This window comes from Galleria mellonella, unplaced genomic scaffold, assembly GCF_026898425.1.
Source record: "Galleria mellonella isolate WM207_F2 unplaced genomic scaffold, CSIRO_AGI_GalMel_v1 utg1267, whole genome shotgun sequence".
Taxonomy (NCBI): Eukaryota; Metazoa; Arthropoda; class Insecta; order Lepidoptera; family Pyralidae; genus Galleria; species Galleria mellonella.
In genome coordinates, this window is record NW_026441987.1 from 3,334,309 (window position 1) to 3,350,933 (window position 16,625).

Below are 16,625 nucleotides of genomic sequence, written 5' to 3' on the forward strand. Positions count from 1 at the left end.
TTCTATATCCGGGTTATAACGAGGCGGAATCGCCATATCTTCTTCATTAGCCACAAAATACATACAAGCTTTAAAAAGTCTTTGTTTAATGTATAATGTATGATAAAAACCGATTTAGTCCAAGACAAATACTATTATAAATATCAAAGTGAAGCAAGTACTATTAAAGAAGATTCTATACCAATTTTCTGTCAAAAATCTGTTTAGAATAACAAAGATATCGCACACCAATTTTCATGATTAAAAATCGCTTTAGAAAAAGCAAAAAATCGCATAGTATTTATTATTTTTAATTTATTTATAATTAAATAAAATAAATTAAAAACCGAAATTAGTAATAAATTAATTAATAATATTATAATTAAATAACAAAAATTTAATAAATGTTATGTAAAGAATTATTGAAAACTACAAACGTGTGTAGTAAGTTAAATTAATATCCGCTTTTCAGTATTTTTTAATTACATTTCAAATTATTTTTTATTTTATTAGTATTTTCTAATTATGCTTTAAAATGTATATTTATACATATACCTTTTAACAACCGAATCAGAGAGTCAGTTGATGTATATGTCATGATCTATGCAGGCTACGGGGGAGGCCTGTGTACAGCAGTGGACAGATGATGGCTATCATCTCAGCTAAGATGATGATGATGAATATCATCACTACATTTTCGTCATTAATGCATTTTGGTACATTTTTCCTTAACTTATCCTTTATTTATTTATTATTATTATTTATTTAATGTTATTAAAGATTTATAACATTTTCTAAACGATACTTTGGAACAGCGAGTTTGCATTTTTGTACCTAATATTAAAGTTATTGGCGACCAGCCGATGTAAACTCTATAGAGATTATTATTTGACATATTGACTGTTCCTTTCTCGCTGATAATACATTTATTTCGCTACTAAATTCCGTATTTACATCATTTCTTCATCTCATCACAGTCCACCGCTCCGTAATAAAAGTCATTAAGTCAATCGCATCGAAGTAAATAATTTTAATGCTATTTAAACGACAGATCAAGACATCGCCGTCACGCTACAAACGTTGAGAGATAAGCAGAAAACAAAAAACCCCATACCGAGACAAAGAGCCGACTGCACGGTGGCAGAAAAACACAAATTGCCTCGGTAACAGCTTCGATTCCCACCAAGCGACTGTTCTTTGAATTTATTCTTTTTTACACTCTTTCGTCTGAATTGTGAATTAAAAAGTTAATATGTATGTAATGTATATTGTATGTATATATATATATCAGTCTTTAACTGTCCACTGCTGAACATGAGCCTTCCCCTTGGGGGGTTCTGCCAGTAGTTGTCACGCTTGGCAGGCAAATTGACAACCGCAGTTAGGCTTTAGAGATGTTTTAAGAATGAATTGTAAAAAGATAAATTAGTAAACGCAGTTAGTCTTTGAAGATGTTTTAAGTGGAAAACTGCTGCCCAACCCTCGCCCTCTCTTAATCGTCTCTCACGACACTCACGGGAAAGGAAGGGGTGGCCTATTCCATGTCGGGACCAGACTTTATCTTTACGCTACATTTTTTTCGATATTCGGGATTTTATCATAAGTTCCACATATTTTTTTTTATATTTTAATAAAAATAAAATATTGTTTTTCGTATCGTTTATTTTGCGTAATTTAAAAATGGCTGGACCCATTTGGCGATTCTTATAGTTCTTAATAGGCCAATTTTAGGGAAAAAAAGGAAAAAAATGGTACGTATTTGTACAGTACAACTTCTTTAAGATAAACTAGTAAAAATATATTTACCTAAAATATTATTATTTTAAAGTAAAGCAAATAAGTATTTCAATTCATTTTATCTAATGATTATTGTTATATACCTGTATAAAATGAATCCTCTGTAGATATCCTAGCACTGGCGCAAACTTTCTCTCCCATCTTAAAGGGAGAACGAGAATTTTCGACGCAAACAGTGACAGAAGAATTAACCAGTGATAGAATCAGAGTAAAAGTTGAATAGTGACAGTATTATGGTTTAAAAACTACGGCCTTGCATACGCTCCGATGTACAGATGTTTGTATTGTTATTATTTTATTATATGTTAACATACTTGAGCATATATATATTATACTTATATATGTATTCTTTACCACCATGTATTCTTGTCCATTCTATCACTATCTATTATTCACCACTTAAAGAATAATACAAAAATATATATGGTATAAATATGTATATATTTATGAAGTACAAAAGGCGTATGTTCTTGAATTATGTTATAATTAAAAAAATATATATTCTTAGAACTTATAAAATTGATCGCACACATGTATGAGCGTATACTTTGAAAAATCGTTCAGTTTTTTGTCAATAAATTCTACCTGTATACATTATGCTTAGATTATATAGATAGAGCATCGAACCTCAAAAACGGGTAAATTTTCTGTCAGCTATTGTCAAATTAGCTGATTCATTTTTTTTATTAGTGTTCTTACTTAATTATTTAAGATTTTATCAAAGATTATTTCCTACAAAAAAAAAAACTACTTCAATTGTGACAAAACCAGTGTTTCTGATTTTTTTTTTATTATATTGTCCTTTCGCACAGGCTACGACCATAGGCCATTCTGCCTTGTCTTTAGTAGCCAGTGTTTCTGATTTAAAACTAAACTACTGAACCGATTTTTTTTTTATTTCTACGTGACAAATCTGTAAGTATATCTTTTCAGATAAATAAAAATTTTGCAAATTGGCTTAAAACTGACAGAGTTATGAAGTAATAAGCATAAAAAAATACAACCGAATTGAGAACCTGATTCTTTTTGAAGTTGGTTGTGAAAAATAATAATTATTATAAATATTATATGAGGTGACTTACTGGTTCCATTCACATTACGTCCGATGATCTTATTGGAGCCGTTCGGCTGCGGTGCGGCGGGGGTGTGCGGCGCGGGGGGTGCGCTCCGTCCCGTCTCCTCAGCCGGACTCTCCATATCACCCCTCTCGCTCGCACACATCAACCCGACACCCGCCAATTCAAAAACTTAACAAATTACCAAAAAGTCCTATTTAAAAATTTACATTTGGCTGTATAACCTTATAACACTGTCCTGTCGAAAAAAAAAGTGTCCATAGACAATATTCGTTTTTAAATCGCCGCTCAAACTTTCAGCGGGCTGACTCGAATGTATTCCACGAGTTTTGGCGGCAATTTCGTAGGGTGGCCGTGACGTAGCGGTATGACGCTCGCGTCTCGACTGAACGGGGACGGTTGCGGAGCCCTACGTGCAGCTGCATCGCCCCGCCCAGCACCCCACGCGACCCCTCCACGTGGCCCCACGACGCTTTCCTTGCCCTCAACTCGTATATAAAAAAGAACATAAAAGAGACGGACCTACAAATTTTTGTGAATGTTTGCGTGTTGCTTGTTTGTATTTGCGCGTTTATGTGAAGGGACCGAAAGGGTACCGGCTCGACAGACGTCGGGTCGGAGCTTTTTATTAATTTTATAAATCGATCTACAGTTTACGAGTGTTAGTTTGTCACGAAATGAACTCATTTCACATTTCACAGATCATCCACTGAGTTTCTGCATATTTGTATCTGTGTGGCTACGTAACCTGATATGCTAAAATTCTTTCTTGCTATTTTATAGACTATTACCATTCTTTGACTATTTTTTTTTCGCATGACTTCTTACGCATAGTTTCAGAAGTAATAAAACAATGAAGTAAGCGACTTTTAGATTTCGTGTCAATATAAAACATAGCAGAATTTAAGTTTGACCTTCAGAACCAGAACTGATATAATCGCATCCAATTTGCTACAGTAGTATTTGCGCCATATAGAAACAAACATACAGACAGGAAAAAAAATCTAAAAATTAATATTTTAGCTTCTTTTTTTTTATACAACTTAGAATGGCAAACAAGCTGACGGCCCACCTGATGGAAAGTGGTAACCGTCGCCTATAGACATGAGCAGTACCATGGACATAACAGAGTAATATTGTTTCGCCCATGATACCCCCCATGCGTTGCCATTCCTGAGGACTCAGGTGTTATTCGTCTGTACCCAGTAAATTCACGCCATATCCCACCCTTCAAACCGAAACACAGCCATGCAAACACAACTGCTTCACGGTAGAAACACGAATGGAACAGAGGTACCCAAGTAATCGACTTTCAATGTACAAAGTCTCCCTCTGGTGTAATTCCTTCCGAAATTCTAATACCTTCTATTGGTCTTATTAATGTTAATAAGACCAAGGTATGTACCTTATATATATATATATATTTTTTTTTTAATATCTTCCATTTACATGCATATATGGTCTAGTTACAATTTTATTATATTAACTAGTGGCCCGTCCCGACTTCGCACGGGTGGACATTTTTAAAAAGTGGCCATTAAAGCTGCACACGCGACGGAAGCTTAAAAATGGAGTAACTCCTGCCGTTTTCCCAACATTTCCCTTCACTGCTCTGCTCCTATTGATCGTAGCGTGATGAAAAGTATACTGTAACCTGCCCAGGAGTATGAAGAATAATTGTATCAAGTTTCGTTAAAATCCGTCGAGTAGTTTTTGTTTCTATAACGAACACACAGAGAGACGGACAAAAATTTTACTGATTGCATTTTTGGCATCAGTATCGATCACTAATCACCCGCTGATAGTTATTTTGGAAATATATTTCATGTACGGAATTGACCTCTCTACAGATTTATTATAAGTATAGAAGATATAGATAATATAAGAGTAATTACTAGTATTTATTATTTTTAAACGACATTATAAAAATGAAGAGATTATCAATTCGGTGTTTTATTTTTATGTATTCCGATTATTATATTCAGTATTTCCGAACCGATACGACAACATAACCTTCAAGAAAAGAGCATATTCCTTTTTAAAAGGCCGGCAGCACACCTGCAATGCCGTAGGTGTTGTGGGTGATCATGGGCGGCGGTAGTCACTTACCATCAGGTGAGCCGCATGCTCGTTTGCCCCCTGTGTTGTAAAAAAAAAAAATGTTTTAAAAATTATTTTTTTATCTGATTGGTTTCAGATTGATCTCACAGAAATGTTATTAAAATCGGTTTAGTTCTTTAAGTCAAAATAATTAATATTGCCACGACTGATTTTATTTTTTGTGAAAGACAGTTTTAATTATCTTATTATAGTGTGTTACAGTTGATATAAATTAGCTTTTATGTATCTACATTTTATTTATCATCATCATCATCATCATTTCAGCCTTTAACTGTCTACTGCTGAACATAAGCCTCCCTCTTGGGGGGTTTTGCCAGTAGTTGCTACGCTTGCCAATCGGATTGGCAACCGCAATTATCATAAAGCAGTTGTGTTTGCATGGCTGTGTTTCGGTTTGAAGGGTAGGATGTGGTGTGAATTTACAGGGTACAGAGGAATAACACCTGAGTCCTCAAGAATGGCAACGCATGGGGTGTATCATGGACGAAACAGTATACTCTGTTATGTCCACGGTACTGCTCGTGTCTATAGGCGACGGTTACCACTTTCCATCAGGTGGGCCGTCAACTTGTTTGCCATACTAAGTTGAGTAAAAAAATAAATAAAAAAAAGGCTTTGAAGATGTTTTAAGAGGCACGCTGCTGCCCATCCCTCGCCTTCCCTTTGTCGCCTCTTACAACACCCACGGGAAAGGAAGGGGCGGCCTATTCTATGCCGGGACCACACGCCCACTATATTTCACTTATAGGTATATATTATCTGCAGCAACATTTACGGTGCACGAACCGTACAACGTTATTCCATTACGCCCATTTTTTCTTGTCTTCTAGTTTTAATAAAAAAAAAAAAAACAACCTAAAGTAAAATCCATCAATCAATCAAGCCACGCAATCAAGCTGTGATCGGCTCGAAATTATCCGCAAACACTTAGATTTATTGCTTTAAATATAGTACTTAATTCAATTTGCCGTGAAGTAATTTCCTTGAGTTTACATTTATATTTTTATAGTAACCCCGATTGGGATTGGGAGCATGTTGGTAGCACTGTACATTTCGCTATTGCGCTATCTTATTAAAATAGGTACTACCAACCTATTTTACTCCGCTATTATAGAAGTTAAGGTGAGTCTCTAAAATTCTTTGCTAGAAAAAAAGAACAATCAGGTGTTAAAGTAAATGAGAGCTTCTATAGATGCGATTAACAGCTAATCTACCTCGTACTTGCCATTAGGTGAATCAATAAAATATCATGATCTTTAAGAAAAGAGCATATTCCTTTTGCCGGTAGCACACTTACTATGCCTCTGGTGTTGTGGGTGATCAAAGGTGGCGGTCGTCATTTACCATCAGATGAGCTGTATGCTCGTTTACCCCTGTGTTATAAATATAAAAATAAAAAGTGACAATCTGACGAGAGCTGGTTTTAGTTATTAAAGCTTCTTAAGTCATAGGGTTTACGTCAGGGAGGCGACCCGTTGAAAAACCATGTGCCAAAACTTTTTGTAATATGAATAAGTATTAAAGAGTTACCGTCCAGATCCAGGGGATACTACAGATATCTTAAACCGCGGGATATCGTTAGGGTAACACATAGGATCTATGAAATGATGGTATAAGGCAGGGGGACGCACAAAAGATCCCGATGGGTCGACGTGCAACGGCTTAGCTGAACCCATATGCGAATATAAGATAAGATAAGGAGTTACCGACTGGCCTGGTGCCATGGACCATGGACACATGATGCGCAGGAATGAGTAGAATATTTTAAGAAAGGATAAGTAATAAAAGTGGTTATAGAATGAGCTCCCTGCCGAGGTTTTCCCAAAAGACTACAGCATGGGGTTCTTCAAAAAAGGAGTAATGAGGTTTCTTCAGGGTCGGCAAAGTGCGCGCAATACCTCTGGTATTTCAAACATTCATAGGCTACGGTAACCACTTACCATCAAGTGGGTTGTATGCTTGTTTGCCACCTTAGTGGTATAAAAAAAGTATAAATGTGGAGGGCTATAAGGAAAGTGGAAGACGTAAAAAGACATGGATGGATTGTGTAAAAGATGATATGGCCAGAATGGGAGTGAATGCGGAAACGAATAGAGAAGAATGGAAGAGAAAAACATATTACACCGACCACAAATAATAATTGGGATAACGGTAATAACGATAATTGGTGATGCTGAGCCTCTGGCCTAGAGTCATACAATTTGTTTTGGCAAAAACAAAAGATCAGTGATTTGCTGCTTTCAGAGCAAAGCAATAAACTGTGACCATTTTGAGTTACTATTGCACACACATAAAAGAAAAAATTACATACATACATATCTATCACTCTTGTCTCCCGAAAAATAAAAAAAAGTATTATGTTACTTATGCATTTTGGTTTTTTTTTTGTATATATCCTTTTATCTCTATCTTTGTGTACGTAATCTCTCTATCTATGTTTTATTGTTATTTGTGTGTTGTAAGTAATGCAAATAAATTACCTATCTTTTTTTTATGCAACTTAGAATGACAGACAAGCTGACGGTCCACCTGATGGTAAGTGGTAACCGTCGCATATACACATGAGCAGTACCATGGACATAACTATCTAGTTATATCTATCTATCTAGTTATATTTTAAGTTTATATCTATAATTACAAAATCTTTAAGAAAATTATGTTTAATATTCGTATTTAAAAAAAAATTGCTAATAACATATTAAACTAATAAAAATCGTGCAAGAATAAATTAAAGTAACAGTTAAATTGCCATCCCAAACCGTCCGTCAATTTTATGAGTTTTTTATAGATTCTTCGAAAATCGTCTTTCGGCGCCCGTCGAATTAAGCTTTACTAAATTGTTAACCGTTTTAATTTTACATTGGCACGAATGTATCCAGTCAGGCTTGGAGAGATCTACTGTATTTTACCCTTATTTTACCATAATTATGTTGGATATTTTTTCTACTTACTAATGCGTTAATTATGTAATCATTTCAATATGCTATCTAATCTTAGGTAATTTAATATCTAATTTAAATCGTAGTTTTTACTAATATGAATGTAGAAAGACGCAAATACTATAGTAGAAAGCCTGTCGCAATTAAACTGTGAGCACCTCTAATTATCGGCAAACACTTGAATTTGTTGCCATAAATATATTTAATTAAATTTGCCGTAATATAAATAAATAATAATAAAAATAATTAAATAATTTATTAATGTACACTTAATAATAAGCTTTTTTGAATATCCAATTTTTTATGTATCTACCGCCCAGTTCGGAATGCAATTTCAACTGAGAAGAACGGACAAGAAACATAGCTAGTATCTAAATAATTTCCTTGATTTCACTTTAAATTTATATTTTTATGGCAACCCTGATTGGGTCTTGCTCCCACAAGTTGGTAATACTGTATATTTCGCTATCTTATTAAAATATGTACTACCAACCTACTACTCCGTATACTACGAGTATACATTTATATAGTATATTTTTCTTATAAGAGAAATGTCCTTAATTTTTTTTTTTTATAATAAAAGGTATCTACGAATCTAACTGGCTGCTTCTTAAACAAACCTTTGTTTATTAATTTAAAAAAATATGTAAAAAAATATATTCGAGTTTATTACAACGTAATGGCCTCCAAAGTTTTCCCACAGTACCCAGGCCGTTAGTCCATCATCATATCGACATATTTCTAGCGATCCAGTGTCACTACGCCTTTCACCGGCCAAGGAAAAACCTACACTGCCTTAACCGATCATCGGATATTATTTACAGAAAAACTGACGCCATTAAACGAGCGTGTGGCAAAAATGAAAAGCTAACAGAACTTGAGAAAATCAATAAAATTATTTTATGTATTTAATTCGTTTATATAACTAAATACAAATTAATCTTTAAATTCTCATACTGTAAATTCTTCAATAAAATAGCAATATTTTTATTTGCCAGTAGAAATTTACTTAAAATTAAATTTATGCTTAAAAGAAAGAAAAAAATACAAAAGCTGTGCTCAGTGTGTAAAGAAATGCAAATGACTTGTACTTCGTTAGCATAGCACCCCAATAAAGTGAAAAAAATTTAACTGTAAACCAGAATACGAAATTATTATCTTCATATGGAGGGAAAGTTTTTCTTTTGCTTTTACTAGCTATATCCCGCGGTTTTACCCGTATAATTTAAAATATAAGTCGATATCTTATGAATTAATTAATCTATGTTTAGTACATAGGTTATTATATAGATATTTCATTTCACTTTAGTGAGAAATTTTATGCTGAAGTTATTTACTTAAGTACCTCTGTCACACACGTTTCCGCCAGGAAACAAGCTTGCTGTATTTCAGTCTGAAAGATACGATAGTGTGGCCGTGAATGTATATAAACAATGTGAAGATGTAGTGCTATATAGATAGATAGATAGATAGATACTCTTTATTGTTTCCTCCAAAAGATTACAATAGTAAACTTATTATAAATATAAACAATTACTAGAAATAATCACAATATATATTCTATCATGTCCATGTGTTTTTAATACTCATGCTGCGAGGGTAGCAAACAAACATTCAGTCCGTCTGGTGGTAACGGTCACTGTAGCCTTTAATTGTTTACAGCACTAGGAATGTCATGTGCATTATAGACCTCGAAGAAACCTTAATACATAATAATATTTGTTCAAGCGACGGTTACTACTTTCCATCAGACCGTCAACCTCTGTTTGCCTTTCTTCATTGCATAAAAAGGCCACTTGAGCGTGATTAAGTAACGCCCGTCTGATTTATAATATTTTTTTTTACTACACAGAGTGCAAACGAGCATGCGGTTCACCTGATAGTAAGTGACTACTGCCGCCCATAATCACCCACAACACCAACAGTATTGCAGGTGTGGTGCCGGCCTTTTAAAAAGGAATTTTCTTGAAGGTTATGGATGTCGTATCGGTTTGGAAATACTGCTGCTGGAAGTTGATTCCAAAGAGTAGTTGTGCGTTATATTAATAAGATTATTTTAAAATATAATCTAGATTTTAATGAGTAAAATACAAGTTATAAATTTTAGAAATTAGATATTATATTAAGTATATAAGGTTTAATCTACTAATGTATTATCAAAATACTTACAAATAAATCATCATATCTGTCACGCCTGTCTCCCATTAGGGTAGGCAGAAACAATGGAACGCCAAATGCTTCGATTCAAACAAACCTCTTTCGCTTCTTCCACATTCATCAATCTTGTCAAATAAATCTAAATATAATCTTAATTAAATTAAATATTGAGAACTTTTTCACCCTTTAAATATCTCAAAACTAAACTACCGTACCATATAATGGGACCAACATGCCATAATTACTAAATTTTCTTAATTTACCAACTGTTGAATTTTATTGTAAGACAATTTATATAATATGTAATAGATTGAGGAGCATCTTAGTGTCCTGAAACGGATTAACATGACTGTGAAACGGGAAGCCACAGAAGAAGCGGCCATATTTTTAATATGTCAATAGTATAAATGACAGTTTTGACAGCTGTCATTAGTTCGATAACAATCTAATTGATATTGATTACCGATGTTTTCTTGACAAATTGTTTTCGCGGTATTTTGTAGTAGACAAAGTAATCAATTATCATATTGTTACGTTAAAAGTTGTAAATAGCTCTATTTCTGGCCTCTTTTAAAACATAAGAGTAAACCTGATTGCAAGAAGAAGTATTCAAGTCAAATTTGACTTGAATACTTCTAGACCCGCTAGCTCTATGGCCCTGTTGAACCGGTAAGACACTCTCGAATGAGTATTTTCTCACGATCTCCAGGGCTACAGTCTCACCTGCATGTCTACACCAAAGCTGATAATTCTAGAGCCACATGCACCAACTTTAATACTAATATCTAGTTTGTTATATACATTATAAGTTTATTAAGCATGTAATTAGAGAAAAAAAAATACTAGTCAGCTTTTTTCCCCGAGGTCGTCTGCATTTTTTATGCAATGACCAAATGGATAGCAAACATACGATCTACCTAATAGTACGGTCGACAACTACGCGATGTACCCTGAAAACCATCATGATTATTTCCTGGTGAATTCGTTATGATGGTTTAAAGGACCTGCTTGCATCCTCTCCGTATATGCTGGCTAACCAAGGAGATATACTAATCTCCCTGATTAGCCAGCATATACTGATAACGAAGACGCGGTTACCATTTCATGATTATCTATAAAAAAACTAGCAATAGAGCTGCTAGACGCGTCATTACTATCCCCCCCCCCTCACTGATTAGGTTTTTTTTTAATGGATGATAAAGGAATGGTAACCCCACCCGCGCTATCGGTATACACCGGCGGGGCACCAGTGAAGGGTGATAGGTGAATATGAAGCAGGTCAGTTAGCCCATCGTGACGAATTCAACAAGAATTGTTCACGATGGTTTCCAGGGGGAACCACGTGGAGGTAGACCTAATAAGGCATATTGCTAGCAATGGGGCTATCAAACTCCATTGCTAACAAAAAGGGGGGAAAGGCCCCCCTAACTGATTAGGTTATGTAAAAATTACGACAACGTTTATTAATTTATCACAAAAATACAAGTCACATTGGCATATTGACAGAAAGGAACATCTATTTGCTAGATTGATGAAAACACAAGGACATCAAGAGTACCTATCCCCGTACATTGGGGGAAAAAGGAATTGTTAGTTACGTGGAGTAGTAGCCCTATTGCGCGCTATACACACTGTCAAGTTGACCTCTCCACGTGGTCCTCCCTAGAAACCATCGTGCTGGATTCTAGATTCATCACAATGGGCTAACTGATCTGGCTTTTCATTCTCACTCATCATCCCTCATTGGTGCCTTACCAACGTATACCGTTATCGTACACGGCATTATTCCATTATCCATTCCATTATCATTAATTTAAAAAAAAAACACCCAAACATTACACTAAGGACTAGAGTTTTTTATTTCTCTTCATATGGCACGGCACAGGACTAGAGTTAGAAATTGGGTTCGATTCTGAGGTGCAATTTCCTAAATCTATCTCTAAATTTAAAATTCTAATTTGATTTCACACCGAAATTTTTATTGTAACGACCTATATGAACTACTTTTCTAATAGGTTTAAGTTAAACATATTGTAACTTTAGTTTCTGATGATCCAAATTTACCAAATTAAAATATTAGATTAAGAAAAAATAAGTTTAAAGAAATGACGCTTTAAAATAAACCTCATTACCTGATTATAAGGGATGTAAAGCGAAGATAGAGAAAATTGAATCTTGAAGGATCTTCGAAGAGGATCTGTATATACCAATTAGACATAAACAACGGTTCTTATTGGATTAGATTAAAAATTAAATTAAATATAGTTAAGACTATAACTCCGCGTCGTCCCGGCATAGAATAGGCCACCCCTTCCTTTCCCATGGATGTCGTAAAAGGCGACTAAGGGAGGGCGGGAGATAGGCAACAGTGTCTCTCTTAAAATTGCCAAGCGTGGCAACTATTGGCAAAACTCCCCTAGGGGGAGGCTTATGTTCAGCAGTGGACAGTTAAGGCTGATATGTTGAAGGACTATAACTACAGATATCTTATTTATATTATTTTATTTAATTATACCACAGCGTATATATGTATTACATTTATATATAGGATAATCAAGGGCAGCGTTTCTTCTTCCAGAGGGAGACTGTACAAAAGTCTATTGCTTGGGCACCTCTGTCCTATTCGTGTTTCTACCGTGAAGCAGTCGTGTTTGCATGACTGTGTTTTAGTTTAAAGGGTGGGATATGGCAGTGAATTTACAGGGTACAGAGTAATAACACCTGAGTCCTCAGGAATGGCAACGCATAAGAGGTATCATGGGCGAAACAGTATACTCTGTTATGTCCATGGTACTGCTCATGTCTATAGGTAACGGTTACCACTTTCCATCAGGTGGGCCGTCAGCTTGTTTGCTATTCTAAGTTGTATAAAAAAAAACATTTGCAGTGAAACTCAACACTTCTACCCACAAACACTTGCACTTTGACTAGACGGGTGGGATGTGGAGGTGAAATTACGAGCTATGTGGGTAAAACATCATAGTCCTCAGGAATTAGGGATACCATGGGCATAACAGTGTACATATTATTTGATGCTGTTCGCGTATATAAGCTGGGCCCTCTGAATTTCAAGTACTTGTATAAGCATAGCACTTACTACGCTCATGTAAGTAGTTCATATTTGAAAATTGTAATCATGGTTAAAAAAATACGAATAAGATAGAGAACGGGTATAATAAAGAATGGAGGTAAGCCTTCCACCGTGTCTCGGATTCATTATGTTAACGGTGTTTGCCATCATCAGGCAGTTAGTAGCACATGTAAATTGACGTTCATTACACTATTGTATCTAAAATAATACGTGTGTGTGTATATTATCTTGACTTAATAGATAATTACCTCTTTTAATACGTAGTACGTTATACTAAATCTATGCTTTAATATGACATAAAACGACAAATCCTATAAGTGGATTTTTTATTAAACCAACAATGAATTCATTATCCGTTATTCGTGTTAAGGCGGTTGATAGTAAAAAAAAAATATATCATTATACATAAATGCCCATTCTCCAAACAAGAATTTCATCAGATACTTTTTGCTGGACCGCAATTTTCGGAACGCGCCACCATCATTTCGAATCGTTCTCGCGGGAAAAACTATAAAATGGCGGACAACCGTCTGATGCAAATTGCACGCGGAAAAACTTTAGGACGGGTAAAAAGCTAAAGGAACTCATAGTATTTCATCGACGTCGCCAGTTATTGAGCGGGATAGAGGTTTTTGCTTGAATTCCCTCGTTCGAGGCACGGCGACTTTTTGCTAGGCTCTCAGAGTCTGGGAAGCGCGCCGCTTCTCGTCGCGGGCAAAAAGCGATGAGGGCCGCCACAACGATGGTAAGCGAGGCAAAAACAATGCGACATACGGATAGAATTAATGCGGCGACTCTTTAATTTTCTTCAAGAAAGCGCGGGAGGAAATGGCGTAATGAGTGTTGCCAGACGCAAAAACTATCTGTAAGCAGTATAATGGCGTTGCTCTTTTTATCCGGTTTAATTTTCTTTTCTTATTGATTGACGATAAATTATAATAATTGCGTAATCACAATATACACTAATAAAATATATAATATTCATATAAGTGAATCTGATTGGAAATAATCACTTTGAATAAACGTTATTAAATTTTATTTTATCTTAGTGGTGATATCTACTTAAAACAAGCATTATAGAAGTGATAAAGTAAAATAAATTAACATTTCGATTATAATATGTTTGAAATATACCTAATAAAGTTAAAGACTTTCCTATATTACATATTATCTCATTTCCACAGCTTTTAACTTAATACGAAGCAACGTTTAATGAGATCCGATAATTTTTTTGTGCATCTTGGAATAACAAACTAATGAAAAGCGATAATCATCGCTCATAGACTTGAAATGCACTATGGACGTCGCAGAATACACTGTGACGCCCATACCGCCCATGCGTTACTATTGCCGAGGATTCCTATTAACTATATACCTTGTAATTTTACTATCATGCAAGCGTAGAAATAAAACGCAAAAGGTTTTCAAAGATTACAACGAAAGTTTAATATTTATGCCTTTATGTAAAATAAACATTAGACGTACGGATGATAGCTGATTTTGGCAGCTTTAACTTTTATTATAACATAGCAATATTATGTAAGATGACCGTCCACTAGATGGAGTGACGACTTCGAATGCATTGTAGGAAGGCAGTGGATGCAGGTGGCTCAAATCATTCTTATGACAGTCTATAGGAAATATCTATGTTCAGTAGTGAACAGATAACGGCTGAGATGATGATGATGACGATGATGATGACGATGATTGTATTAAATGACAATTTTAGAATCGAAATTAATATAATCATACAATTTCTATTAATATTATAAATGCGAGAGTTCTTAAAAGTATTTTATGAATGTCGTTCAATCGCTGCAACAGCTGAACGCGTTTGTATGAAATTTGGTACACGAATAGATTATGGTATATCTTAAGGGGGTATTCTAGTGTAGAGGCGTGAATTTGAGGTGTTTTGTCGGATGCAATAAATAAAAAACAAAAAATATTTTTACTATCCATTTTTTAACAGGCGTTTATTAATGTTTTAAGAATAAAAAAAAAAGTAAAAAAAAAATACAAAACTGAAAATGTTATCTGTTGTTGAAGTGGGGGATACCAAAAAAAAAAAAAAAAAAAAAAAAAAAATGGCGCGCCAATCTTGTCACGATTGCAAGCTTTCTAATGATCTACATTTCTGATTCATGTGGGCAAAACCACGGTAAACAGCTAGCTAAGTGGTTGATCATAAAATTATTTTTACACAAAGGAGTATTTAGAATGGGGCCAGAAGGACCGTGCCCAGCCAAGAATTCTGTGGTACCCCATAATAAGGAGCCTATCTGCCATAGACAAAGTCACGTCTGAGAAAACATATTGTTTTTCCTTCAAGAGACCAGGCCCTTGAAAAATAATGGTACATACGCTAATACACCGTGTAGTCCTGGCATAGAATAGGCCACCCCTTCTTTTCCCGTGGATATCGTAAGAGACGACTATAGTAAAGCAAGGGATAGGCAGCAGCGTCCATCTTAAAACATCTCCAAAACCAATCCTTCTGCCAAATTCTGCCTTCCTTCCTTCCTTCTTAATGCCTTCTGGCAACTATTAGCAAAACACAAAAGGGGAGGCTTATATACAGCAGTGGGCAGGTAGAAGCTGATATGGTGATACGACTATGGTTTAACAACCCATACCAAGCTACAACAAAAAACAAAATATAAAATACAAAGTTTAAATAATTCACAAACAACAAAAATAGACTCATTTGTCACAATATGTGGCGTTTAGACGCTGAATGCCCTTAAACGGTTAACATCGATTCACGATTATGCATGCGAAACACATTGGCCTCCTTTTACTGTCGGCCGGATCGGATAAAAAAAATAATGATGTAGAAACTACATGTCCTAGACGCGATACAATGGAGAACACACGGCGCTGTTCTGGGGCCGCGCCCGTTCCTGAGGGCCTACTAAGAAATCTTTTTCGAAATTTCTGAGCCAAACTAAATACAAATTTTATGTTAAAATTACATAATACATGACCAGAGGGAGACTTTGTACAAAAATCGATTGCTTGGGTACCTCGGTCCCATTCGTGTTTCAACCGTGAAGCAGTTGTGTTTGCATGGCTGTGTTTCGGTTTGAAGGGTGGGATATGGCGTGAATTTACAGGGTACAGAGGAATAACATTTGAGTCCTCAGGAATGGCAACGCATGGGGGGGTATCATGGGCGAAACAGTATACTCTGTTATGTCCATGGTACTGTTCATGTCCGTAGGCGACGGTAACCACTTTCCATCAGGTGGGCCGTCAACTTGTTTGCCATTCTAAGTTGTATAAAAAAAAAAAACATAATACATGCCGTTTGGAAATATTAAAAATGTTAAAATATCGTTCCTTTGAACTTTTATGATAGGATGTATGACGAACGAAATGTTAAACTCCTTTTATTGATCCGATTTTGGTATAAACAAAAACACGAAATTGAGTCCGAAAACCAGCTGACCATTACATCAGTAA

General features: G+C 35.3%; 1 protein-coding gene across 2 annotated transcripts in view; it reads right to left on the bottom strand.

The window, feature by feature from the left end:
- The window catches only part of LOC113513918 (NGFI-A-binding protein homolog), a 44,237-nt gene extending 41,013 nt beyond the window's left edge, over window positions 1-3,224 (bottom strand). For both annotated transcript variants that reach the window (XM_052901028.1, XM_052901027.1), the window contains exon 1: window positions 2,859-3,224. In XM_052901028.1, coding sequence (XP_052756988.1) covers window positions 2,859-2,997 — 139 coding nt within the window. In that variant the 5' untranslated portion in view covers window positions 2,998-3,224. The remainder of the gene's footprint in view (window positions 1-2,858) is intronic.
- Between the last annotated feature and the right edge of the window lie 13,401 nt (window positions 3,225-16,625).